We start from the raw sequence: 26,469 nt of genomic DNA, 5'->3' as shown, positions 1-26,469 counted from the left end.
AAGCCACTTTTAGAGATGATGGTCCAGTGACTTCGTTTTCCTCTGAGGACCTCAGACTCTGTGCTCAGAGAATATTCTCATGTGTTGCATGTCAGGTAAACCTGACATTTTCTTCTGGTATAATCATGATAGTAAATACAATCTAATAATCTTGCAGCATTTATCTTACTTAAATACTATTTTTTTTGCAGCCAAAAGTTTGCTTGTCTCCATGAATTTATTCAAATGCTTTGATTGTTCCCACAGCCTTAGGTAGCAACCATTTCCTCCCTCCCTCTTTCTCTCTTTCCTCCTTTCACCATTATCTTTTCCTTTCTTCCTTCATCCCTACTCCACTATGTCTGTCTTTTTTATTTTCTTTCTCCTTCTGAAGATGGGAAGGCTAGTATAGGGACAATGAACAAATACTGCCCAATTGTGGCAGCAGTGGTAAGTGGAGACAAGGCCTTTTCTTTCAGGGTCCTTCTAAGGCCCCATGACTGAATAACAGTAAACTGCTATAACTAGATCCATAATTGGTGGCTCCTGAACATGGAAGATGGCTTTTATATGTGTTCTCCCTCTTAACAAAAGCTCAAGAACGGTCATCTTTGTACAGTAGTGAGACCAGCAGTATCGCCGTTACCAATAGAAAGGTGTGCTGCTTAGGTCCCATCCTAGGACACACAGATTTGGAAACTCTTGAGAGTGAAACCCAGAGATCAGTATACTATTTCAGGACTGCTTTCCAGCACACCACCACATTCAGAGAGTTCAGTACTGACCAGTCTTGGCAACTAAAGTTGGAATGCAGATGTGTTTTCAAAGAAAGTGCTGAATTTTTGGAATGGAGCCCACAGTCATGCATATATTGGTGGCCAATACGATTTATCCTTAGATGCCCATTAGAATTGATTTAAAAACTTAAAATTGATCCTAAACAGATTTCCCTTTAAATGAGTCCAGATGAGGTCTGCTCACTAGTATTTTATAATGCTGTTATTCTAATCAAAGAACCAATGCTTAGCAGGACTGAGACATAAACGCCTCATCAGCTGCACAGTTTTTGTGGACTATTTTCTTAGAATCTTCAGGCCAGTACTGTGCAATGCTTTACCATCTGACCTCCTGAATCACTGCTTCCTGGATTTCTATCATTGAACTCTGTACACAGAAAACCTTGTATCACAAAGTCAGACAATGAAAAAGTTAGGCAAGGAAGGGCTTTGCTTTGCTTACCCAGGGATTCCTCCAGATTCGAGTTTGTTTGCAATGTCTACATCCCAAGACCAGACATCAAACTGCCATTTCCTCAGGCCCAACACGCCACAGAGCACGGAGCCCGAATGGATTCCAATGCGCATGTCAACATCATGCTTTGTTCTGGATCTCACATACCTGTTGACAGGTGAGTGGAGAGACAAACTCATCAGGCCAGGGTGACCATCAGTGTGACTAGGTGGCAGAACCAGAACTATCTACCCCATACATTTATCTCTTACCCATTCAAATGCTCCCTTTTCCATGAAACTTTCTGGGTTCCCCAAATAGCTGTTCTTGTCTGAAAATCCTTAGATTTGCACAATACTTTTCAATGCTACTATTAACCTTCTCCCCTAACTTACTTTGTAGCTAGATTTTTAAAAAATGAATCTATTGATCTGAAGAGAACGCTTGAAAGTGGAAGTTTGAATATGTTTCCATGTTCACAGGGATCTTGTTGTCAAACCCAAGCTCTATAATTTATCGAAAATTTTGCACTGACTGTCTGTAACTTGGCTTAAAACAATATTTACAATTAAGAGATTTGGTGACTGAATGTGAACCCATTTACTAAAGAGAGAAAATGCATTGTCTTCTAGGGAGATTATAAGAATAACTGATGGGTTCAAGGAAGAAGAAAATTTACCAGAAAGACTTACATGGCACTTTGTTATAACTGATTAATCAGACATTACTATTCTTAAAGTTACAATTTTCAATAAATATCCTTAGCTGTTGGCTGTTCTCCTTCTTCCTTGTTACAGGCTCAGGGACTCAGTCTGCTCCTGGACAAGGTATCTCACAGAACATTTATGATGAACATGTTTCCATCTGAGAGAGCAGGTTGTTTCTTGTTCTTGGGGTAAGATCTCAATAAGCGTAAGCGTTGCATGGCTATTTAACCAATGCAATTCATATCTCACTAGTACTTCAGCATAAATTATATTATTCTGGCTGACAAACCATCTGTCTAAATTTACATCTTTCTCATTACATGATTGTCACTATGGCTTAAAGCTTAGTATCATGTATTCTAATGCCAGTCTGTTGAGTTTGTGTCTTACTCTGTTCATCACTGGCTGCATCCCCTTGGGGAGTTATTTGATTGCTTTTCACTCCTTCTTCCTGCCACTCTAATATGTGAATAATAACAATTTTCAAGATTCAGTGAGGAGAGAGAGAGGGGAGGTGGCAGGATACTGAGGACAACTTGGTTTCTGATTGCAGATGAAGGCCCTACAGGTAGGAAAATAGGTTTCCTGTAGCCACAGAGCCAATACATAGGATTTCAGCACTAAACTGGTACCACAGAGCCTTCTTGAAAGAACATGCGATGTCTAGTGTAACCTCCTGGGCAGATAGCCTAGGCTGACCTAGAGGTCCAATGATTGTAGAATGAGGCTGTGCTTGTGCTGCTATGAGCCCCAAAGGGGGATAACAGATATTAAAGTAACTTGCCAATGAATATGAGGGAGCATTATGCAGCATGCTGTGCTAATGTCATTAGGTAATTAACACTATGCAGGAATGCACAGGAGTATCTTAATGAAAAGAGAGATTTTTCATTTTCTTCTGCAAGATGAAAGTCATAAGGATACTTAATATTTCCTTATCCCATTGCCTCTATTTTATTATGTCTGGGATCTGATTTAAATAAAAGCTAAGAAGAAAACTATGCAAAAGTAATGAATAATGCATGGCACAGATCCTCTACACAAATCCACCAATAGACTATTTCAAGACCAGCTCTTGATGGAGGTCTGTGCAGCTTGAGTTCAAAAGGAAATTACGGGCAGCAATTGCTCAGCTCTTCCAAAGAGGACCTCCAAGCATGTTGTAGTATGTCCAACTAGCCATAATGAAGAGACAGTGATTCCACTTTCCTATATCATCAAAACCAGCACCGTCTTTCTTCTCCATTGACGTGTGGCTCCTAAAGGCAGGAGTCTATCATGTTTAGTGAGCAAAGCATTTCGCACATATGAGGCATCTGTGCTCAAAAGTACCTGGTGCATATGGATGCAGCTCACTGGCATTCCTGCTTCACAGCCCTGTGGACATTTCAAGAGGGATCGAAAAGTCTAGAGGAACTCTGCTGAGGTGTCTTAGGACTGGCTAGTTGGGAAAGGATACAGCCCTCCAAATTTGCTCCCTTCTGTTGGAGCATGCTGGACTCTTCCTCATGATGGGCTTCCATTTAAATAAAACCTTCTTAATAATAGCTATTACTACTGTGTGACAGGCCTGTGGAAAAACAACAATTAACAAGGAGATCACTTAGGCCATATCTTGTGATAGAATCATTAAGAGGAAATGGTATAGTTGTATGGAAAAAGAAAAAGCCTTCGAACCTTTTCTTTCATTTTAAACACTTCATACGATTCTTTAAAGAGAGAAAGAGAGAGCGAGAGTGCGCATGCGTGCGCGCGCGCGAGACATTCAATCAGCTTATAGAAGTTGCTGGTGGTACAGTGATAATAGGGTGGTAGTCACTAATTTGTAAACTAAATTCTCTCTAGTCCTGAACAGATGGTTGTATGTATGAGAAGACTAACTTGGCAAAGCATCTCTTGTTACAATGGGTGAAGAAATCAGCTCCTTTTGTTTGAGATAGACATTGAACTTCCATCAGCTCATGTCATGCGCTTGCTTAGGCCTACTGAGAGGCATGGAATGTGCTCTGGAGCTGGTCAAGTACTTCCACTATTAGCCGGGGGTCTTAGGACAGTGATACTAATCTCTGAGTTGGATGAGGCCTCTACAGGGCTGTAAAGATGGTTCTTAAGATCATGTGCTGGAAACACACATACCTAAACATAGTAAAGGCAATATAGAGCAAGCCTATAGCCAACAGCAAACTAAATGGAGAGAAACTTAAATCAATTCCATTGAAATCAGGGACAAGAGAAGGTTGTCTACTCGCTCTGTATCTCTTCAATACAGTAGTTGAAGTCCTAGCTAGAGCAATAAGGCAACTTAAGGAGATCAAGGGGATACAAATTGGAAAGTAAGAAGGCAAAGTCTCACTGTTTGAGGATAATATGATAATATAGATAAGTGACCCCAGCAATTCTATCAAGGAACTCCTACAACTGATAAACACTTTCAACAAAGAGACTGGATACAAAATCACCTCAAAAATGAGTAGCCCTGGTGCCATAGTTTGAGCAGGACCAGGGCTACTGATTTTTGAGGTGATTTTGTATCCAGTCTCTTTGCTGAAAGTGTTTATCAATTGTAGGAGAATACGTGCAGTAAAGTTTGAACACATACCCAGATCTAGCCAATGGACAGGACATTCTCCACAATTGAGTGGATAGTGGGGTCTGACTTTCACACAAACTCTGATGCCCCATATTTGACCACATCCCCTGGATGGGGAGGCCTGGTGGCACTCAGAGGAAGGATAGCAGGATACCAAGAAGAGACTTGATATCCTATGAGCATATACAAGGGGAGGAAGTCCACCTCAGTCACAGTCTTAGGATAGGGGAGTAAGGGGGAAATGGGAGGGAGTGAGGAATAGGAGGATACAAGAGATGGGATAACAATTGAGATGTAATATGAATAAATTAATAAAATATATTTTAGAAATCGGTAGCCCTTCTGTATACAAATGACAAATGGGCTGAGAAAGAAATTAGGGAAACTACACCCTTCACAATAGGCACAAAACCCATAAAGTATCTTGGTGTAACTCTAACCAAGCAAGTGAAAGATTTATATGAAAAAACTTCAAGTCTCTGAAGAATGAAATTGAAGAAGATATCAGATAATGGAAAGATCTCCCATGCTCATGGATCAGGAGGATCAACATAGTAAAAATGGTCATCTTACCAAAAGCAATCTACAGATTCAATGCAATCCCTATCAAAATACCTACATAATTACTGTTGTGTAAACATTCTTCTCATGTCTGATTTGAAGCTTCCAAATTGATGTCAACTGGCACATAAAATTCCTGCGTATTTAAGAACTTGTGTCTATGAACAGGCAGGAGCTGACCCAACCTATCACTGTTTAAGTTTTGGATGTGGATTTACTTGAAGCTTCGAGTGGAGGCTATAGGTCCATCTACTTGCAGCCTTGGTACTTTGTACTCTGCTTGCTTTTGTTTGTTTGTTTAGAAGCTACAGTCTCTGTTAGAACAAAATTATTTGCCCTACATGTATTTCTGTCTGTTATGCCATATATACTTCTTCAAAGTCAGAGGACTCTCCTGTGCACTACTAATGCAAACTATGGTATCTAGTGGGCTCCCATGTTTCTTCCTTGCAACTATAATAGAATTGTTCAACAACTTTCCTGCCTTTGGGCTCATGTCCTTGGTTCTGCCACTGGCAAGCCATCCGGAAATCACTTGCTTGTTTGCATCCTATCAGAGTTCCAGTTTCACCTAGAAACTGAAGAAAAGAATAGTTTCTCATATGGCTTCTGAATCAACTGAACTAAGGTGTGAAGGTTATTCTGTGGAATGCCTGCAGATGACAGTCCCTTTTCATTAATTTCATTTAGTTCAAGTACAGATACATATACTTGAACAGCACTCAGATGACTGCATCTTGACAGGGGTGCAGGTTTATGGCTGTGATTTGATGGCTAATCTTAATCATCAATTTGATTAGATTAAGCATCTCTACTCCTGGGAATTAGTGAGACACACTCTTGGGCATTTCCAGTGATTAACTGAGGGGATACGTCCTAAATGTGTATGGCATTGCCCCGTGCTCTGCAACCACAAGCTGAATTACATGGGGAAAACTAGATAAGCACCAGAACTCATCTCTGTCTGCTTCCTGATCTGCCCAGATAGAGTGGATAGCCTTGTGCTCTGGCCACCATGCTTTGCCAGGCGCGACAGACTGCCAAATGCACCCATTTTCCATGCAGCTGCATCCTGTCTGGTGTTTCATCATAACAACGAGAAGAACAACAATGCAACCATATTTAGTGATGGTTTTGAAGAGAGGCACACAGAGAGAAATGTGTGTGTGTGTGTGTGTGTGTGTGTGTGTGTGTGTGTGTGTGAGAGAGAGAGAGAGAGAGAGAGAGAGAGAGAGAGAGAGAGAGAGAGAGAGAGAGAGAGAGATGGAAAGAAGGACAGAGGAAGCTAGATGAGGGGGAAGGAGTGGGAGCAGAAAGAGGAGAAAGAAAGGAGAAGCAGAGAGAAAGAGAAAGGAAAGGGTGTGGAGAGGCAGGCTTCAGCTTCTCAGTCCTTGTCCTACCGTATTTCTTGGCAGAGCAACCCTGTCACAAGGAGTAAGACCTTTGCTCTAAATAACTGCTGGGAAAGGGCTGTTCTTACTTGGCATCCCAGAGTCATTCCTGTGGCTTTTTAGCAATTGCACTGAAAAGACTCTGCTCTGCAAATTTCATTAGGATTCATCAAGGACACCTTTTATAGATCATTAATAAAAGTACTGCAGAGAGAAGAGCCCTACTATGGCATTTCCTCACCTAATAAGGATCCCCAGAATAGATCCAGGATGTGTCAGAAGGAGCCACCTGGAGCCACTTTTCAATCTAGGCAATAGAAACTATTATCAAAACCTGTTTTAATTAATTTATTTTTATGAACAGATGTGCATGAGATGGTACTGAATGTTTCATTATAAATAAAGTTACATTCAACCTCTGGCCTCCAATTAACTGCCTAACAGCTTGTTTCTAAAATCAAGTGTTTTCAACGGAATGTGTTTTCTATGACGCTATTTTGATTAGGGCTTACTCTCATCTTACTATTGGATGTTTGCTGAGGTTTTCTATTAACATTAGTTCTGCTATTTTTTCACAAATGGGTATGAAGCTATTTATTGATCTTTTAGGTACCAATGGCAGATTCTGAGTATCTAGATCAACTGAATACATGTAGGGTTGAGAGGCAGAGAGTAAGTTGATAAGTTGGTTATGGCTATGAATGGCTCCAGATTGAAAGCATTGTGCTATCACTGACTATTTGTGTGACTCTGAGCCACTATCTCACCTCTGTGCATGGTATTTTCCTCCCTGGCCAAGTTTATTTCCAGGGCATCCATTAGTCGGCACGAGGCCAATCAGCAGCACTAGCTGTCTATGGCTTATATTGATTCTGCCAGTCATGCTGTGTACTCTCTCTAGTGCATACCCAGCTACACTGAGGGCTTCAGTATTTTCCCCGCCACTCCCATTTAACCCCTAGAGTTTTTCATGATGATGTAAGGAACTAACATATACAAAAACTTTTCCCCAATGCTTGACATAACCTGAGTATTCAACAAATGCAAGTAGGTATCATTATTTTAAAAGCACTGGATAGAAGGCATCATAAAGGCATGACTTCTGTGTGTTGAAGCAAATTTTCTACTACTCAAACCAGGCCCACCTGCAAAGTCTACCAGAAGTATTTCTAGAAGTATGGTGCTGGACACATGGCTCAACAGTTAAGAGTGCATGGCGTTCTTATAGAAGAGTCAAGATCAGTTCTCAGCACCCATGTTTTGACTACTATAACTCTAGCATCTGACTGTTTCTTCCAGATGTTCTGAGTCCCAGTATTCAAAGGTGCATAACACTCACATGTGTAATTTAAGATAGAGTACGTGTTAAAAATATTTCTGTTATGACGACATGCATGTTACCTATTTGCCTATTTGGGATTTAAAAGGAACACTCCTGTTGGAATCCAGTGATCTCTATTTTATGCAGCAGGGCATGGGGCTCTAAGTTAAATCCTCCATCTATGGTCACACATCTAGTAAGAGGCAGAGATGGGAACAGATGGGATCTGCTGCTGCAAAGCCAGAGCTAGCCACTTCATGCAACATGTGCCTTGTAAATCACTTCTCTTCCAAAAAATATTAGTGACAATCACATCTAGCCACAAACTACACCTTTAATGCAGTGGAATCCTGACTAAAATTCACAGAATAATATCAATCAACACATAAAACAAAATATCATGCTAGATATTTAAGTATTGCCCCTTAGTTGACATCTGGCTTGCCAACTTCTAATATTACCACTCATTACTATTTATTTCAAAACCATTTTCTAAGCTGGGCATGGTGGTGCGCACCTTCAATCCCAGCATTCCAGAGGCAGAGGCAGGCAGATCAATGTGAGTTCAAGGCCAGCCTGTTCTACAAAGGGAGTTCAGGACTTCCAGGACTACAAGGGAAAACCTGTCTTGAAAATCAAAACCAAAACCAAATCATTTCCTTATGTCTTATTTTTCTTGGCTGAAAGCTGGTAGGAAACTGTTTCTTTCACCCAGGCATAGCCTATCTTTTAATATATGTTTTGGGCTTTGCCATTTTTCCACTGTGCCTGTGACTTCATGTAACCTATAGCATACATCCCAGTGTTTCTTGTACTAATTCTATTTTTGAGTTTAGAATACTATTGAACAAGAAGGACTTCTTTATGCACTCAGTCCTGGTGTGTCTTGATGTGTTGGGGTGGGTTAGGGGGGGGCTCCCATTTTCTGAGGGGTAGGGGAGGTGGATGGAGGAAAGGGAAGGAGAGAGGGACTGGTAGGAGAAGAGGGAGGAGGCTACAATTGGGATAAAGTGAATAAAAATTTTAAGATGTAATAAACAATGAAATTAAAAGAAAAAAGAGAAGGCCCTCTTCACTGCTTGGCACACACTCAGACATGTATATGGAAACACACTGTACAGATATGCACATACAGTTCCACATGTGTACATAAGTCTATATATATACACAGACATACACATTCACATGCATACACATACATGCACACCTACAACTGTTACCGTGCTCAATTGTTATGATGGCTCATTCTTCATCCCTCTGTTTCCAAGAAAAGAAAGTTTGATATTTTTATATTGTTTTTAAAAGGCCTAGTGTGCAGCTGCCTCAAAAAGGCAGATGACAGGTGAAATTGTTTTTCTCAGTTTTTTTTCATCCGTAGAAATTTATAGTAACACATTTTGATTACATGTATAAGTAAAAACAAAATAAAATAAACAAACAAACAAACCCAAGCATTACCTGCCAATAAAAATGCAGGACTGATTTTCTTTTAAACAGTGGGCTTAGGGACAAAAAATGGGTCATGCACTGCTTGGGAAGGATCAACAGAAATCCAACAGCTTGGAGGGCTGGTATATGTACCAAATTGGGACACTAATGTACAAGAGAATGAAATTTTCTACCCTTGAAGTACAACTTTCCAACTGCTGTTTTTTTCTGCTTCTAGGGGAATCTGCTTTCTCAGACACCATATTTATGAAACTCTACAGCATTTGTCATTTGGTTCCTGACTTATTTCACCCGATATAATGTCTTTCAGATTTATCTATATTGTTAAAAATCAAAGAAATTACTTTCTTATGGCTCAATAATCAATTTGCTTGTGCATCAGTAATGTTTATGTAAAGCTAACACACACACACACACACACACACGCACATACACACATCTTTCTGTTGAAACAAGTACTTTGAGGTAGAATAAAACAAATGCATCATGTGTCAGTGATAAGCTGGTAAAGAGGAACCACTTCTTGATAGAGCTAGTAACTTTGACTCACAGAAGTGTGAGTATTTTCAGCAGCCATCTCTCAGAGTGAAATACTTGTCAGTAGGAGTGGAGATTCTAGAAGTCTGATCCAATTACAACCACAGCTTGCCTAAATCCAGAGCTCCTGTTCATTCCTTTGTGCCGTGATTTCTTGTTAACTGAAGAATTAATGCTGGACCTCAAGTCTCCTACATTATAATCAAGGAGTTCTTTGGGTATTAATAGGCTCTGAGTCATGCAGTAAAAAATATGCAACCGATGTGTCTTATCCCAAGGAAGTAAAAGTGGTACTTAATAAACGAATGAAGGAGAATGCCCTTGAATCATTTCAACTCATCTAAGTTTCACACTGCCCAAATCCAACACTCTAGAAAGGCCTTAAATTGGCCATTAAAAGGATCAGAGACAAGGTACTCTGCAGAGAGACATGAGAGCGAACTGGGCTTGTGCTCAGTTCTTTTACGATACTGTTTCTACAGCATGTCTTTGGCTGAAGACCAAAATAGAAGCTCATATGGAATGTCGGCAGCGTGTTTTATTATTTGAATGTGAAGACTGTGTAGGTCTAAGTTACAGAGTTTCAGTGCTGATAGAGACTTCAGGGATGTCTGATTGGGTCCCATCACTTTATAGTCGATAAACCCACATGGCCTCTCTATGGTCATGCAGAGTAAAGGCTTAGAAAAAATGCATTCACAACTGGGCTTTCAGGGTTTTGTACAAGTCTAACTCATGGAAGAGATCAGTAAACATTTGCCTGGAGACTCAAGTATTGCCTGGTTGATGGGAAAAGCATCACGTGTCTGCTTGGTTGTGGACATCTCTGCTTTTCCAGGCGTCTGTCCCATTGCCTCTCTTAACACCCATTAAAATATCAATATCCATCCTTGTTTAAAGGCCAAGAGTGTCAAGTGTCCAAATGAACAAAATTCACCAAAAACTGACCTAAAGGACACTTCAGGCTGAGCCTGTAGCTCTTCTGTCTTTAATGGAGGGAACTTTTACATTACAGAAGACAGAAGACAATGAGGTTGGCATCAACAGCCTCTACCTGTAGAGCCTCCAGCTTTTGTCACAAACCTCACAGCAAACATGTTCCACTCCTATTTTACCTCATGAGCTCTTGACCTGTTTCCTCAACATTGTGGAGACATTAAAAGCATTCCATAAGATTGATCATGAGAGCCATTAAAATTTTGGCTTAATATTTAAAGGCTGTTGGAGTCGGGGAGAGGTCAGATGGGATTAAAATCAAGTGGCAATTGTATAATTGTGTGTATTTGAACAAAAACTTTATTTTTAATTATGGTAACATTTGTGTGTCCCTGTGTTCATGTTCATGTATGAGTGTTCATGTCCAAGTGTGTGTCCATGTGTTCATGTGTGTGTGTTTTTTGTGTGTGTGTGTGTGTGTGTGTGTGTGTGTGTGTGTGTGTGTGTGTGTGTGTTGGGGAGGGGGTGTTGTGCTCATAAATGTTAAGTGCCTGCAAAGGCCAGAAGAGGTCGCTAGATCCTCTGTAGCTGGAGTTACAGATGATGTGTGGATGAGAACAGAACTTTGATCCTCTACAGAATAGTTTACATTCATTAACCACTGATCTATCTCCCCAGAGTTTCATACAACATTCTTACAGTGTGATCGATGACATGGCTCTCACTAAAGGTAAGCTACTTTCATGATGAAAAGATATCGAAGAGATTTAGAATTCTAATTTCTTTTCCTCTCACTGGCATAGCAGTATGTTAGCTTTCAGAGACTCCTGGGTATATACAGGACTCCTCTTTATAATTTTTATGGATCTCCTTCTACCACTGAGTTGACCAGCCTCAGAGTTAGGGCAGTGAACTATTGTGAGGCAGAGAGTATGGCCAGGTAATAAAATGATATTAAATATGGCATCAAGGAAAGATAAAGTACCTAAAAATTTCATCCCTGATCCTCAGACTCCTTTCTTTTTAAATGAAAGAGTGAAAATATACCATTGCTGAGAAAAGAAGGATCCCAGAGTTTGGTCTGAAGTCGCCGAGACCCAAGCTTCTGTGTCTCCTGACTGTCCGCATTCTTGTTCTCCTGCACCTTGTGTGGCTGTCTCCTATTGGTCGTTGCTGGAAGGATGTTTTTCATCAGGTACGTGCCCCAGTCTTTCATGTGCAGAGTCTAGCAGAAAGGCTGGTAGCCCAGCAACAGCAGTGCCTGGCCATCTTTGTCATCTAACTTCCTCTTGGAAGTAATGCCCATGTCACCAAGAGCTTATCAAAGAATTTGTTTTAAAAATACTCTTTCCACGGGGAAATTTCATGCCAGATTTTGGGAAAATATGCATTTCTAGTCCATTTCCTTTGAGGAAATAGAGTTGTCTAAGCAATCTCTTACTTTCATCCAAGTGGAACACCCCAGTGAGACATTCGAAGCTTTGAAGTTACATTTTGACAAACTGTTTATACTGGCTTTGCATGCTCTACTCCAATTCCACCTTGAAAACCCTATCTTCCTAATCGCAATGGTTTTTCCAGGCTTACTGTACATTTCACTGGAGCCTTTGAGTTCTAGTCAGGCATAAACACAAACACATGCCCGTGTGCTCACGCACTCCCCTTTCTTCCCAACATTGTTTAAGAATGTAATAGAGGCTCTGTAATCATTGTGGAATCTCAGTGGGAATTATGACAGGGATGAACTTTTGCCCCAGTGTCATACAGTTTAATTTAATCTGCAATTCCCCAAACTTCTTCCTTTGATTAGAAAGAACTCTTGACAAGTATGTTGACAAAAGCTGAAAGTACTTGCACCACACACAAGAAACCAATGCTTGTATCAAGGCCCTGTGGGTTCTGCCTTTTACCCACTGATAGACCATCACCATTCTTTTTGCTTCAGGCTTCACTAGTGGCAGCTTGTCTTGATTTGCAAACATACCCATCTGCTTTTCAAAGCTCCCCAACTCTGCCTCCAGCATCCCGCTGACGTCTATAAAGAATATAGTTCAAGCAACAGCTTTTTTATCTTCACCCTGGGCATCCTCTCCATGATAGCAGCTAAAAGAGCACTTTTTTTCTTCTTTTAACCTCCCCAAATACTGGTGAGTTTTATTCACAGAGCTTACTGTACTACACTGAAATTGTGTGTGCATTGTCCATCTCCCTTGCTCTGCTCTCTGCTCATTTTTTTTTTTTTTTTTTTTTTTTTTTTTTGTCCACACTGTATCCCCACAAAAGCATTTGTGATTCAGTTCTTGCAGGACGGACTGGAAGTGAAGTGTGATCATAAAACAAGGAGACCAGCTTATATGGGAGAATCAACATATATAGTTTTTGTGAAATAAGGGAAGACATTAAACATGTCCCATAATTTTCAGCAAAGGATACATGGGGCCATGTGTCTTCTCACACACACTGAGGCCTCAAGTACCATGAAGGAGATTTCAAATTACCTGATGGTTTTGATCATGCTGAGACCCATTTCAACACAGCAATGAGCATGGTCCTGGCGGGGCTCAGGCAATCCAGACACGCAGTAGTAGCAGTCTCCCAGGATTTTAATGCGAAGACAATGATGCTCCTGAAAGGAACAGAGTGGTAGGGAAAGGACTGTGTCACCAGGAGGACCAGTTCTTCTGAAAGCTCAAGAAAAGTACGCAAGCAAGGTCAAGTGCTCTTTGGACTCAGGAACCCCCAACCTTTAGAACATCCTTCTACACTTTCTATAGTTTGGATCTGAAATGTCCTGCAAAGCCCTGGGCAGTAAATTCTTGGGCTACAGCTTGGTGCCTTGTGAGGTGATGAAAATTGGAAGAGGTACATTCCGTTCCATGGTCTTCCAGTCCCTGTGTGTGTGTACTGTTGATGTGGGACCACTCTACTATGTCCTCTCTCTGCTTCCCAACCTCCATGAGATGAGTGGTTTGCTTCTCACCACACGCCAAAGCAATAGGGCCAAGCACTCATTGTTTGACACACAAAACTGAAGCAAAATAAACATTTCCCTTATGAATTACTAAATCACTTCAGGTATTGTGTTATGGTAAAGGAACACTGAGTGACACTTTTTTCTTTATGGTTGGAGCCAAGTAATCTCTGACCAGCATTCTAGACCTTAGCCCTAAGGAGCTATGACTTCATTGGTAAGGAGCTATCTTTGCAAAGGACAATCTCAGGATGAGAGGGAGGAGTTGTAAACAGAAAGGGTCCCACTAATCTAAAAGCTCTGTAGACACCCTTAAAATACCAAAGGAAGAGCCAGGCATGGTGGTGCACGCCTTTAATCCCAGCACTTGGGAGGCAGAGGCAGGTGGATCGCTGTGAGTTCGAGGCCAGCCTGGTCTACAAAGTGAGTCCAGGACAGCCAAGGCTACACAGAGAAATCCTGTCTCGAAAAGGCAAAACAAAAACAAAAAACAAAACAAAACAAAACAAAACAAAAAAAAACCCGAACAAACAAACAAAAAACCAAGGGAAAAGCACTGTGCTGACTTTCTAATCTAAACATTTTGGTAACTATTGAATATGAGTTAAAAACAACTAAGCAGAACTTGACTCTGATGCTTCTATGACTGGGTCAGATTTCTCGAACCTTTCTAACCTCCCAGTGGGCACAGAGGCATCCTATAGGATTCAGAGTCATGCTCCTGGGTAATTTTAGGAGCTTGGGGTTCTTGTATATTACATGTTCAACCAAGTTGTTGTTGTTGTTATTATTTATAAAAGAGCTATTGATGAAGTCTGGTCAGTAAGGTGTGACTGGGGTTTTGAATTTCTTTTGCAATCTCTAGGATACAACTAGAATGACTTAGAGATTACCTTGCCCACTGGTGTTAGTATCTAGGCCTGTGAGCCCACAGGACCACTATTTTTTAAAAAATGTCAAAGGGCTTGAGGGAATGTCACAGGACACTTTTTTTTTTTTTTTACAAAGTTTGTAAGAACTATAAAAATTATCTACAACCACCCAAAACAATGATAAAATTTCTATCAGGTTGAGGTCTTGTCATAAAACAAAACATTCAAAAATTTGCCCAAGAACTAAAAAAGAAAAATCCATTAACAAACACCAAAACACCAATGGAATTACTATCAGTGAGGCCTATTATCAAACACCTGTAATCCTAGCACTCAGAAGATGGAGGCACGATATTCAAGAGTTCAAGGTTAGCCTTGGCTGCATACTGAATTTGACGATAGCGGGGGTAAATTAGACAACACCTCAGAAAGCCAAATGAATGAGGAGGAGGAGGATATTGTCTATTCACCCCATTACTTTCTTAAAAAATCAAGGATTTTAATACTTTAAAACTAGAAAGATTTAGTCTTAAAGAAAATTCCTAAATAAATTAAGCATGATAAAACTTGCAAGACTACTTCTATCTTTGTTATCACTTTTTCCTCATCCCACGCCCATAAGCTAAAATCCCCCAGTTTGAAAATCTATATTCTGCACATGGGAGAGAAAGCACAGCATTTGTTTTGTGAGACTGGGCTTGTTTTGTTTGACATAATGATCTCCAGTTCCACCTAGTTTCCTCCAAATGTCATGGTTTCATTATTCTTTTTCAACAGAATGAATGTCCATTGTGTATTTATATCTAATTCTCTCTCTTTCCCCCTTTCTCTGTATGTTTATTTATGGAACATAAATTTAACAAGGAGATAAGGAGAAGAGGGGACCAAGACTTTAGTCTGCTAATTTAATATATATGTACATATAAAGTTATAATATATGCATATATAATATACTTGCTATTTTTATGTGTATAGGAGACTGGGTGCCAGTGTTTTAACTCCTCATTTTGATTTGCAGAACACTGAGGCTGGAAGGTCAGGGCTCTTGGTTTTAGGCATAAACCTCACCTAGGGAGGGCATGGTATATGTAACTTGGGCTGCCTCTTTGTTGCCTATGGTGAGGAATGAAAGAGATTGGACAGGACATGCTTTGGTCTAAGAATCTGTATTATCTGAATGACTGTCAGGATTGGCAGTCTCATTGCCTTATATAAAATCCTGGAAATACTGATAAGTGAGTTTCAGTCTTCTATATACGACAAAGTCAAAAGAATCTACTCTGTCCTTAATGCATAACAAAGGACCCCAGCTATCTCTTAGCAGTGTCGATGACAGCTGATGCATGGGAGTAGCCTTCTGTGTCCAACATGCTGCTTCTTATCTTTTACTCTGAGCCTCACTCACACAGGACAGGTACCTGTTACCTCTGCTCTACAGATAGGAAAGTCACAGGATAAAACATGTAGAAAATTCCTTAGACCACAGATGAACTAATGACAGGTGTACTACTCAACAACTCCAAGTCAGTGATAATCCCATGAACCTGAAGTCGAAATGTTCTGGGAAAAAAAAAATCTAAGTAAGGAAAGGATGAAACACTTTGCATAAAGTATGCACCACATGTTTAAGGTATGTTACACTCTCTCTTTATATCTGTCTTCTTTACATCTGCAAAGCCCACACTACTAATACAAGGTAGGCAAGTGGGGCATTCAACCCCATACCTATCTGACTCTGGAACTCAATGAGTGTTCTCCACTAAACTTCAAGAACTATAGGACACTACAGAATGGCAGATCTCCTGACACAAATATGTTTTGAAAAAAATTTGTGTAAAATTACTACCTCTTTGGGCAAGACACTAAACAGTGTTCACTTCCGGAGTCTATTTTTCTTGTAAACAAGAGGTAAAACTGGCATCTTTCTTGAAAATCAATAGGCCCTAAACAAATGGGAGTATATCATCTGTCTGTCTGTCTGTCTTTCTGTCTTTCTGTTTATCTATCTATCTATCTATCTATCTATCTATCTATCTATCTATCTATCTATCCCCTTGTTAACTATCATCTATTTGTGTGTATATACATATATTATATAGGATATATTTTATATACAAAATAAAAATATATATCATATACTATATATCCCATACACATGTGTGTACAGGGAAATATGTAAAAGTGCACACACACACACACACATATATATATGGGCAAGGACTGGTTCCTTATCTGCCAAGTTCTGTTAGGTTTCAGATACATTTTTATTATGTTTGATGAGCTCTCAGATGGCTTAATAGAATATTCCAAGTAAATTCTAACAAAAATTGCTTTGAAAGCTCATGCTAGAGAAGGCAGGCTGCTTTGAAAAAAAGATATTTAAAAAGTAAAGTAAAGTAAGATAAGGACCATCTTCCATTTAAAGTCATTCATATTATAATCTTCTTCTTCCCATCTTGATGTGTTTAATATCATAAAAATATTGAAAACAATTGATTAAATTACATACGTAGATAGTAGATGAAAATTGGGGAATACATACTGAAGATAGCTACACATTTTGGGAAAAAGCCAAAATTCTAGAAGTATATACTGTGTTATGTATTTGATGCTTCAGGTTTACCAAAAAGAAGCATTGGTTTAGTTATAGAAAAAGAACGGTACAAAGTGAACAGATTCTCAAAACTAATGTACCTTAAGAAGAGACATAAAAATCATGGCAAACTTACAGCATTTGTCTGATTTTATCTCTTTGGAATCAGAGAGCTGATATGTGAATATACTGTTCTAGCAAAAACTTTCCATCACATATCTAGTGCTTTGGGAGCCCAGTCTCCCAGCATCCTTAGAGGGCAGTTGCCTAGGCCACATGTGTTCTGTATTTCATGACATTCAGTTATGAATTTATCACACCATGTTTGGAGGTTTAAAATTTAATTCCGACACACACACACACACACATAATGTTATGGAACAAAATCACAGAGACGCCATCTCATAGGAAACTGATGGATCGGCTTTTCACAGCATTGTTCCTTATTGTTAAAAAAAACTGATGTTGCTTCCTGATATGACCAAAGTTTAAGAAAAAGGTTTAAGATTCTAGAAACATCATTGCTATTACAAAATAACATCTTTTCCTCATAGTGGTGTGTGTATACTCATGTATATTTTTATTCTGTTGAAAAGTTAGGTAAGGGGTTTGTTATTTTAAAAGACGAGATACTAAAATTACCAAGTTTAGTCAAGTGCAACGTCAACGGTACAAACAAACCAAGTCTAAAGACCTGAACCCGAAGGGTACTATACTATTCACACTAAATGGACGACTTGAAAGGAATCTGCTGTTTCAATAATGCGTTGAAACAAATGGGAAGTGAAAAATACTATGTGAGGTGGGTTCTCTGATGTCTCTGTGATTCAAATCCATAGGAAAATACCAACAGCAGGCAACTCCAGAAGACACAGAGTAAAGGCAAGTAGATCCGCTTTCTATAACATCAACTTAGCAGGCTGTGGGCTTGCCTAGGGTGGAGGACAGAAAGTGTCAAAGGGCAGTTTTCTCATTTCAAAGCAAGGGGAATCATTTGTCAAACTCTTCAGGCAAGGTCCTGAGGCCCTTGGGGCTGAGGTATGGGAAAGGGAAAGATGGCTGACTGGAAGTAACAGACCAGGAATGTGAGCATTTATTTGTCGTGGACCTCAGCTGAGACACCACATGTGTTATTTAACTTATGCTTTATTTTGATTTTGATAGGAAATGGATTCTCAAGAGAGATGACCTACCAAGGAACATTAAAAAAAAAAAAAAAAAAAAAAAAAAAAAAAAAGCCTGTATCTGCACCTTGCCCTTCAAGGCATCCGGCATGAACAGAGATGCTCGAGTGTCTTGTCTTCTTCTCCCTAAATTGCCTGAGGTTAGTAGTTAAGAGCATTGGCAGGTCTGGGTTTGAGTCATAAATAGTCACCTATGAATCATTCTGAATAGTTTATTTCTTTGACTCTTGATCACTCTCTATATAAGGTAAGAACAACAAGATCTGCTTTTTAGGTTAGTTGTGAGAACATCATGACGCAATCCAAGGTAAAAAAAAAGTCTCCCACCAGGGAAAGCACTCAGCACTCATGGTTTATGAATGTTTAATAGTCTTACCAAAACCGATAAGTTCAACCCATGAAACTCATTTGTGTGTGTGTGTGTGTGTGTGTGTATGTTGATGTTTGATTATGTACAAAAGTGTGTACATGCATGTGGAGGTCAGAGGTCAATCTTGACTGTTTTCTTATTTGCTCATGTATCTATTGAAATAGTCTCTCGCTGAGCCTGAAATTCACGGACTCAGTTAGGGAGGATGACAAGCAAACACCAAAGAGCCTCCTGTCTGTTTCCTCAGTGCTTGGATTGTAAGTGCATACTACTGTGCCTAGATTTTTAAGGTGAGTGCTGGAAACCAAACTCAGATCCTCATGCTTATATGGTGAGTACTTTATTGACTGAGCCACTTCCCCAGCCCCATTTTGTTCTTTACAATCTTTTAATCAAATGCATTCCTTAGATAATAGTCTGTGGCTTCCTTATACTCTTTGGTAATTGGCCAGCTATAGATTCCTCTTTGCTTTCTCTCCCCCACTGCATATAAAGTCCTTAGCGTGAGAAATTGAGGCTATGAAACACTTTTTAAAATGATGTACTTTTCCCTTCAATACCTGTTTCTTCTTTGTTCTTGGAGTTGACTTGTGGCTGGTCTCTCCCATGCCCTTTATGCTCTATCAGCCTTGGACCTCTCAGATGCCCTGGAGCAAGCAGGGTCCTTCATACTTGTTGTTTTAGTGCCTTATGCTAACAGCACTCACCTCACCTGGAGCCCTCATCTCTGGATGCTGCCAGGTCACTAGTAATTCCAAATCTTGGTATTTGTTCCTTTGTCCACCAGGATGCCTGTGTTTATCACTGTGTGAAGCATCCTGCTGCAATGTTATAGAGTCACATTTTTCCCTTGCCAGACTTGGGGGAAGACATTGGCCTTCTCTTTCCCTAGTTTTGTATTGTACTCAGACATAACAAATGATAAATGGTTGAATAAACTGGATTAAATTAAAATTTGTACCTTTTCTTTGGGTCAGTGTGTGTGTGTGTGTGTGTGTGTGTGTGTGTGTGTGTGTGTCTATGTGTGTACATGTCGGGTGATTTCTCTGACTTAAGCAAATGACTTTGATCACACCTTTTCATTCCTACTGGAGACTATCTTCCTTACTTTTGTCTTTGAGGGAAAAAAATACTTGTAGCCATATTAAGAGAGTAAGAGTGTGTAAGGTACACCAACTACCATGGCTTCAGTGATTAAAGGGAACACCTTATGTTTACTTACCTCTAAATGCTTGGTACTAGGGACATTCAATCATCTCCCTAAGAGGAGACTTCAGTTCCTGCCAGTTTTCTATTTTCCAGTAGCATCAGCTAAGAGGTTAGGTTCCTGGGTAGAGAGCTGTCTACTTCTTAGCTCACTTCTCCTACCTCCCACCCTTCATGTTTCCTTACCACCGTTGCTTCTGCTTTCTCTGTGTATCTGGAGACAAACCTCTGCTCTTGTTCTCCTCCCTGCACAGCACACCCTTTCACAGTCTCCTCACTTTGCTAATTGGCCTCTCAATTATGCACAGGACTTTCCTTTTTGGCAAGTGTGTGCAGTCATACAACCAGCACGAACAAGATACAGAGGAGCCATGTCATTCCCCTATTTCCCCTACTGTGCAGGCTCCTTTGCTAGCAACCTATGTACTCTTGTCCCAGCATTCTTTGTATCTGCACATCCGTTTTTCTGTCTCTGCTATTTTTGTCCTTTATAGGATGTCTTGTAAGTCACAGAATCTCCACCTCTTGTACCTACCATCTTTCCCTTGGCTGTATTTGAATTTCATTACCACTGAGCATATCAGTGTCTTCACTGCTGAACAGTATTGCATCAACCATATTTGTTTATTTCACTTGAAGAATCAGCTTTGGCGTCTCTTTCTCTGGGAAACACTCTCTGATAGAAAGGTTACATTCCAAGACCACAGGGTAGTCTTGTGGTTGACAAGAGTAGGATAGCACACTCTGTGCATTGACTACCAACCCCTGAATTCCCATCTAGACTTATTTTTAAGAAAGGAGGTGGGCATTCACTTTTTTCATGTTCCCAACATGTAGGGGCATGGCGGCACCTAATGGCTGCTCAGATGCAGCTGTGACAGGATCTCCCTTGGAATGTGACAGCCTTAAATTTGGAATTGAAGAAGTGAATTTCTACTTGAAACGGTGTTATTTGATCCTTACAATGGCCTCAGAAACCAGTACTGCTATGTATACTTTACAAAGCAGAGACTTGAGTTCCTCCTATTTGAACCCAATTCCCACTCTTATGTGAAATGTGGCAATACTATTCCTTTGTCATTTATTTGAGTGGATCCAGGAATACGAGCCTGTGTTTTGACAGTAGATGCCCAACTCATCTCCTCTATTTTCTAGCTTAGCAATGATTAAGGCAGCTGAAAAAATAAAGGTATTGTCCTGTTGGCTAAAACACAGCTCTCAAGTTAGGTCAAACAAACTGGTGGTAGGATGGCCCAGCACTTCACTGGTTCTTGAGAATGGGCTAATTCGCTGCAGATGTCTGGAGCTGGCTAGGAAACTGCAGGCAGTCAGCTCTGCGTACCAGCTCTGAGCCTGCAGCTGGATGGCACCTGGCCTGGTGAAGGGAGAGTAGCAGGCAGACTGAAAGGACCAGATTGATTATCACTCAACCAGCTGTCTTTCATGGGAAAATCAATCTCAAAAATCCCCCACCTGAGACCGATAAATAAGCCATACTGGCTTCCAGAGTGTGAGAGGGTAAGGGGTCTCTGCCTGGGGACAGAATACAGAATGGCATTGGCATTGGCAATGAAAGCTGAATCCTTTCCTCCCTGATTTCACATGCAGGCCCTCACTTCCGCAAGGACTAGGATGAAATTAGATGCAACTCACATGGGCCAGCCGGTCAAATCTGGCAAAGAGCTCGTTGAGCATCCTGACCAGCTCCTGAGCAGACAAGGTCGTAGAGAGGTTGGTAAATCCTTTGACATCTGCAAAAAGAATACTGAACGATGGGGAAAGAAAGGGTGGGGAAAGGTGGATTAATATTTTCATCTGTTCTGGGAGAAACACAAACTCCATTCAAATAAGTCAACCATGGCTTTAGTCTGAGATTTTAGCTCTCTGCCGCGGATGCTAAGAGGAATGCTTGTGTGTTTAACAACTACGTCAACAAAGGGTCAACTTAGAAATCAGGAAGGACAAAAGGAGAGCTGAAACGCGTGGTTGTGATTCTGTGTTGTAAACCACTCTCAAGAGGTCATTTCAAGGAGACCCACTTGTGATTCATCTGTTTTCACAATGTACAGTGACAGAGGTGTCACTAACACAGAACACTACTGATCCTGGGTGGGGAGAGAACACAGATCCTCTCCAACCCTTGAGCCCTCTTTGCATGTGATCTATTCTCCCTGCCAGACAACTAGAAGTAGGGTTCTTCCAAAATGACCAGCCAAGGTGGCCACGCTGAGAGACCTTGGCAGAAGGATTAGCTAAAACACTCATGTTTGTAAGGATTTCCATGATGTCAGTCTTACTTTATGCATGTGGCTTTAGACATGGAACAGAGAGAGTGCTGCAAAGCCTTCTACAAGCCAGGCCCTGCATGACCACTGTCTTTGTCATTCTGCCCAGCTAACCAGTGGGGCTAGCGCTGTGGTCTCCATGCTGGTGGCCTGTAACAGAGCTGGTACTGATATCAGAAGTCAGTGCCTCACTCATCTTGCCATGCCATTTCAGGACTCATCCTCTGGGAGGTGTCAAGGTATGATTTATCCCCCATCTTTTTGCACATTCCGTGCTGCTCCCCATCACTACTTGGTCCTCTCTATTAAAATCCTACATGCTCGTCATGACCTCCCTCATATGCATGCAATGTCCCCAGATGATGTTGCCTGTCACCCCCACCTCTAGTGTCTCACCAATTCTGTGCTCGACTCACCCAACGACACTTAACAACAAGCATATTGACATGTGGCTCAGTGGGTTCCATCTATTAGTTATAAAACAAGACAAATATCACCTCTGTTTTCTACCTGCCAAGAAGGTAGCTGACTTCATTACATGTTTTCTGAGTCCAGTCAGCAGAACTACTCAAAATTAGATCCTCCTTTCCAAGAATGCGGATTATTCTAAATGGAGAACCTTGGGCCCTTTGTGGATGCACAGTAACATATGTGCTTCAGCGAGGGCCTTGGGTGAGTGTTGTGCACACTATGATGCAGAGGCTCCTGATTCCGATGTGGTGCAATAAAGGATTGGTGAAGGACAGATGCAGTCCCCAGGACTTTGCTCTCCTTCCTTTTGTCCTTCTGTTTCATCTAGGTGCTGGACTCAAGGTCAAATGCTTTCTTGACTCTAAACAAAAACTTAGAATCTTCCAATAGGTATAACCCCACCCTTTACCAGTAGGAGGAAATGATCACATAACACATGACGAGACTTAGAAATGTGGAGGAGCTAAATCTTAGGCAATACTCACCAAAGAAACATGGAAAATGAAAACAACAGTAGAGAAGGGAGAAGAAATGAGGCAGGTTGCTATGAAGAGGGCGACAGGATTAGAAATAATTTCAAAAATGCTCCTAATACCACTGCAGGTGGCTTTGGGGGTTGGGGAGGGGGCGTAGCAGCCGGTCTAGCTTTGTTCTCAGACACTGGCTAAGAACGATCCTCCTCTGCTTTCCTCCTCTCTGCTCTTATTTTAGCATCCAGTGGCCTCCTAACAGGCAGGCAGGACAAGTCCTCTGCCACTGGTGAAACTTCATCCTGCCAGCACCAGGAGCCTATGGCTTTGGGCATCTTGCTGCTGCCTCTTGGAGAGGAGCAAGTCCTAGGGGTTGCAATGCTTACAGAATTCTTTCTTAGAAACTGCTTCTATTACTCTGGGGCACGGCAGGGCAGGAGGCCACATGCTCTCTTAACATGGTGTGAATTCCTGGAAAAGAGACCCTATCAGAAGATGTGTTAAATAAATGAGTGAAAATGATTAACAGAGTATGGGAGCCAAGCATGTTGTGTGTACTCAGGAGCCAGAGTCGAATGCTGTTCATGTGCAGGCTTATTTTATCCCTCTTTGTTCTAAAGGTGGTTTTTCATTTCTCTCTTCATGGTGCTAAGCACTTTCATATTATATGTATATATATATATATACACATATACACACACACACACATATATGTATATTCCTAACAACACCTGTATATACTCTGTGTCTCTCATTTTGGTGCACTGTCCTACAGAAAGCATAACTCTGACTCAGGCCTTTAGCAGAAATAGCAGCAGCCCTGACTTGCATGCTGGGGTTTGCCAAGCAGATCTTTGCAAAAAACAAAGATATGCACATATACATATGCATATACATATACATATATATATATACATAAACACATTTACCCATAAAAATTTACTTATTTGCTTATGATTTTCCAAAAAGCCATTTAATTTCTGCTCTGTCTGGGTCTCCCTTGACTGTCAAGCTACTTTGCCACCAGGGAAATACAGTGGAAAATCAGGTATCATCTGTACATCCCAAAGCTCATCCTTAGCTAGAGCAGATCCTTTGTCCAGAGTTCATGTCTCTGCTTTCTAAATCTGGCTGACCTGACCTCCATCTCAGCTAGGACCAAAAGAACCATCTGTTCCAGACAAGCTTCTCTACACCCCACTCCATCCTCTACTTCCTTGCTTCTGTTCCATCTCTAAAAAATAAATCACCTATTATCGTCCTTTGCACACTTAATAATAAAGCTCCCCAGTATGTTTGTTGAATAATAGATACTGTGATCCAGAGGCAATATTGATGGGCTCCTATGTTTTTTTCAGAGCCAAAGTTCTGGGTGGGTGCCTCTCATGGGAGGTTGCTTTTCCCAAAGGTCTGCTTTGCAAACTCCACCATTCGAGTCAGGGTTGCTGTTACCACTGACTGCTGAATGCCTGACTCAGAGGCTTGCTCACTTCAGGACAGTGCACTGAAATGTGTGTCCTAAGTACTGGGTGCAAAGTACACACGGTTGATACTAGGAATTGCTACTACTTGCCACCAAAGCTGAGAAGAAAGGGTGTGTTTGTGTGTGTGTGTGTGTGTGTGTGTGTGTGTGTGTGTGTGTGTGTGTGTGTGTGTATGTGTGATTTTAGGAGCTCATCAATACATGAATTTTTTATCCAATGCTGGGCAATCTAGCCTTATGAGATTTGGTAGGAGGGAAATACAATTCTACTGTGTAAGCTGAAAATATCAGATGCTAGCTTTCCTGGCTTTTCTAGAAAATGACTACACTTAGCCAAACCTATACATTAGCCTCAGGCTTTAACTTGAAATGAAAAAAAAAAAAAAAAAAAAAAAAAAGGCTTGAGGAACAGAAAGCGGAATGAAGCAGAGGCAGCAGCACCCCAGATCTGCTGAGGAATTGTGGGCTCTGTATCAGAACAGTGGGTTTTCCCATAACAAGTGGTCTAATCAGAGACCCCTGCAGTGGCACCCCAGGTGGCTAGTGTTCTGATGTGATTTTTGAGCTATTTGTCTGGCTCTGTGGGTGTTCTTCATTTCAGCCCATTTCCCCCTTAGCTTTCCTAGCCTTCCCCAGTAGTGCAGCAGTGAGCTTCAGTGTATCCTCCCAGTGCACGTTAAAGTCACCCAGCCCTGATTGTTTGCAACTAGGAAATATGCCTGAAATAATCTACAATATGCCTGATACTCAACTAGGTTTTTAAAGCTATGTTGTGTATATCTATCTTCATTCACGTAATATGTAGAAAACTCTGCAAGACAGCTGTTTAAACCATCAATTTCACAGAGAGGCACTGAAATTGAAATAAATGAATTATTCAAGGCCACATACAAGGAAAAAGTCAAAATTAAGATCTAAATTAATCCTTCATTACTATGGCGGCAACTCTTTGGATTTCAGTGTCTGTCACACACACACTACAGTGCTCAGCATTATAACAAACAGGTGGACTGATAGAGGGGTGGATGGCTATCTGGACAGATGGATGGGTAGATCGGTGGCAAATGAATCAATGGATGAGCAGTTGGAGGAGTGAACAGATGACCAGGTGGGTGAATGTACAAATGTATGTATGTGTGAATGCTTGCAAAAGTGTGTTTAAAATGGAAGGAAGCTACAGCTTCCTTTGTGCTGATTTCAAAATGCTGTGAGGACTATATGGAGGAGATGTAAGCGATTATAACTGATGCCCCCAGGTGGTATTTTGGGATGGATATTTTTTTATCATCTTCTAAAGGCTTTTGGACTTAAAATGCAGCACACTAATATTAAAGGATCCTTGAAATAAATCAGTGGGCAAAAGTAATAAACATTTCTGACATTCTTCTCCAGCCCCAACCTGGACGTGTAGATGCCGCAGGATGAATTAGCACTCCTTAATAGGCCCATCAACTAAATGAAGGACTATGCCGCCCCCGGCACTCCAAGCAGCCTGATGAGAGGGGCAGGCGCACAGGGACCGCTGATCCTATGGGGACCAGGGCAGGGTGTCCTGTTTCTCACCTGACATTCTCATAGCGATGGATGTAGATGCGGTGGAACTGATGCTGCAGGTGTTCATCCTCCACGTTGGTCATGTCGTTGATCATTTCCAGGACAACAAACCTGGGGAGCACAGACAGCACAAGCCGCTCCTAGGAGAAGCAAGGAGGACAGCTTGTTAGGCTGACCCAGGAGACCCACACAGGCTGGGAATAGAATTGCAGGAGCCCAGGACTGCTGGAGGAGTTGCTAGTTTTGTATCATTCCATGAGCGTGCAAGTGTCTGTGTGGTGCCTGCCGAAGTGGTGTTTACAGTCTACT

At 41.0% G+C, this 26,469-nt stretch overlaps 1 protein-coding gene across 1 annotated transcript in view; it reads right to left on the bottom strand.

Annotated features, from left to right (window-relative positions):
- Adcy8 (adenylate cyclase 8) overlaps nt 1–26,469 on the bottom strand; it is a 216,771-nt gene that overhangs the window by 99,582 nt on the left and 90,720 nt on the right. The window contains 4 exon segments of the mRNA XM_051159596.1: nt 1,219–1,377; nt 13,200–13,327; nt 21,551–21,662; nt 26,170–26,300. Of these exon segments, the coding sequence (XP_051015553.1) occupies nt 1,219–1,377; nt 13,200–13,327; nt 21,551–21,662; nt 26,170–26,300 (530 nt within the window).

This window comes from Acomys russatus, chromosome 17 (assembly GCF_903995435.1).
Source record: "Acomys russatus chromosome 17, mAcoRus1.1, whole genome shotgun sequence".
NCBI classification, from domain to species: Eukaryota; Metazoa; Chordata; class Mammalia; order Rodentia; family Muridae; genus Acomys; species Acomys russatus.
Note: the sequence above shows the minus strand (reverse complement) of the source record. Positions and strands in the feature narration are given on the sequence as shown.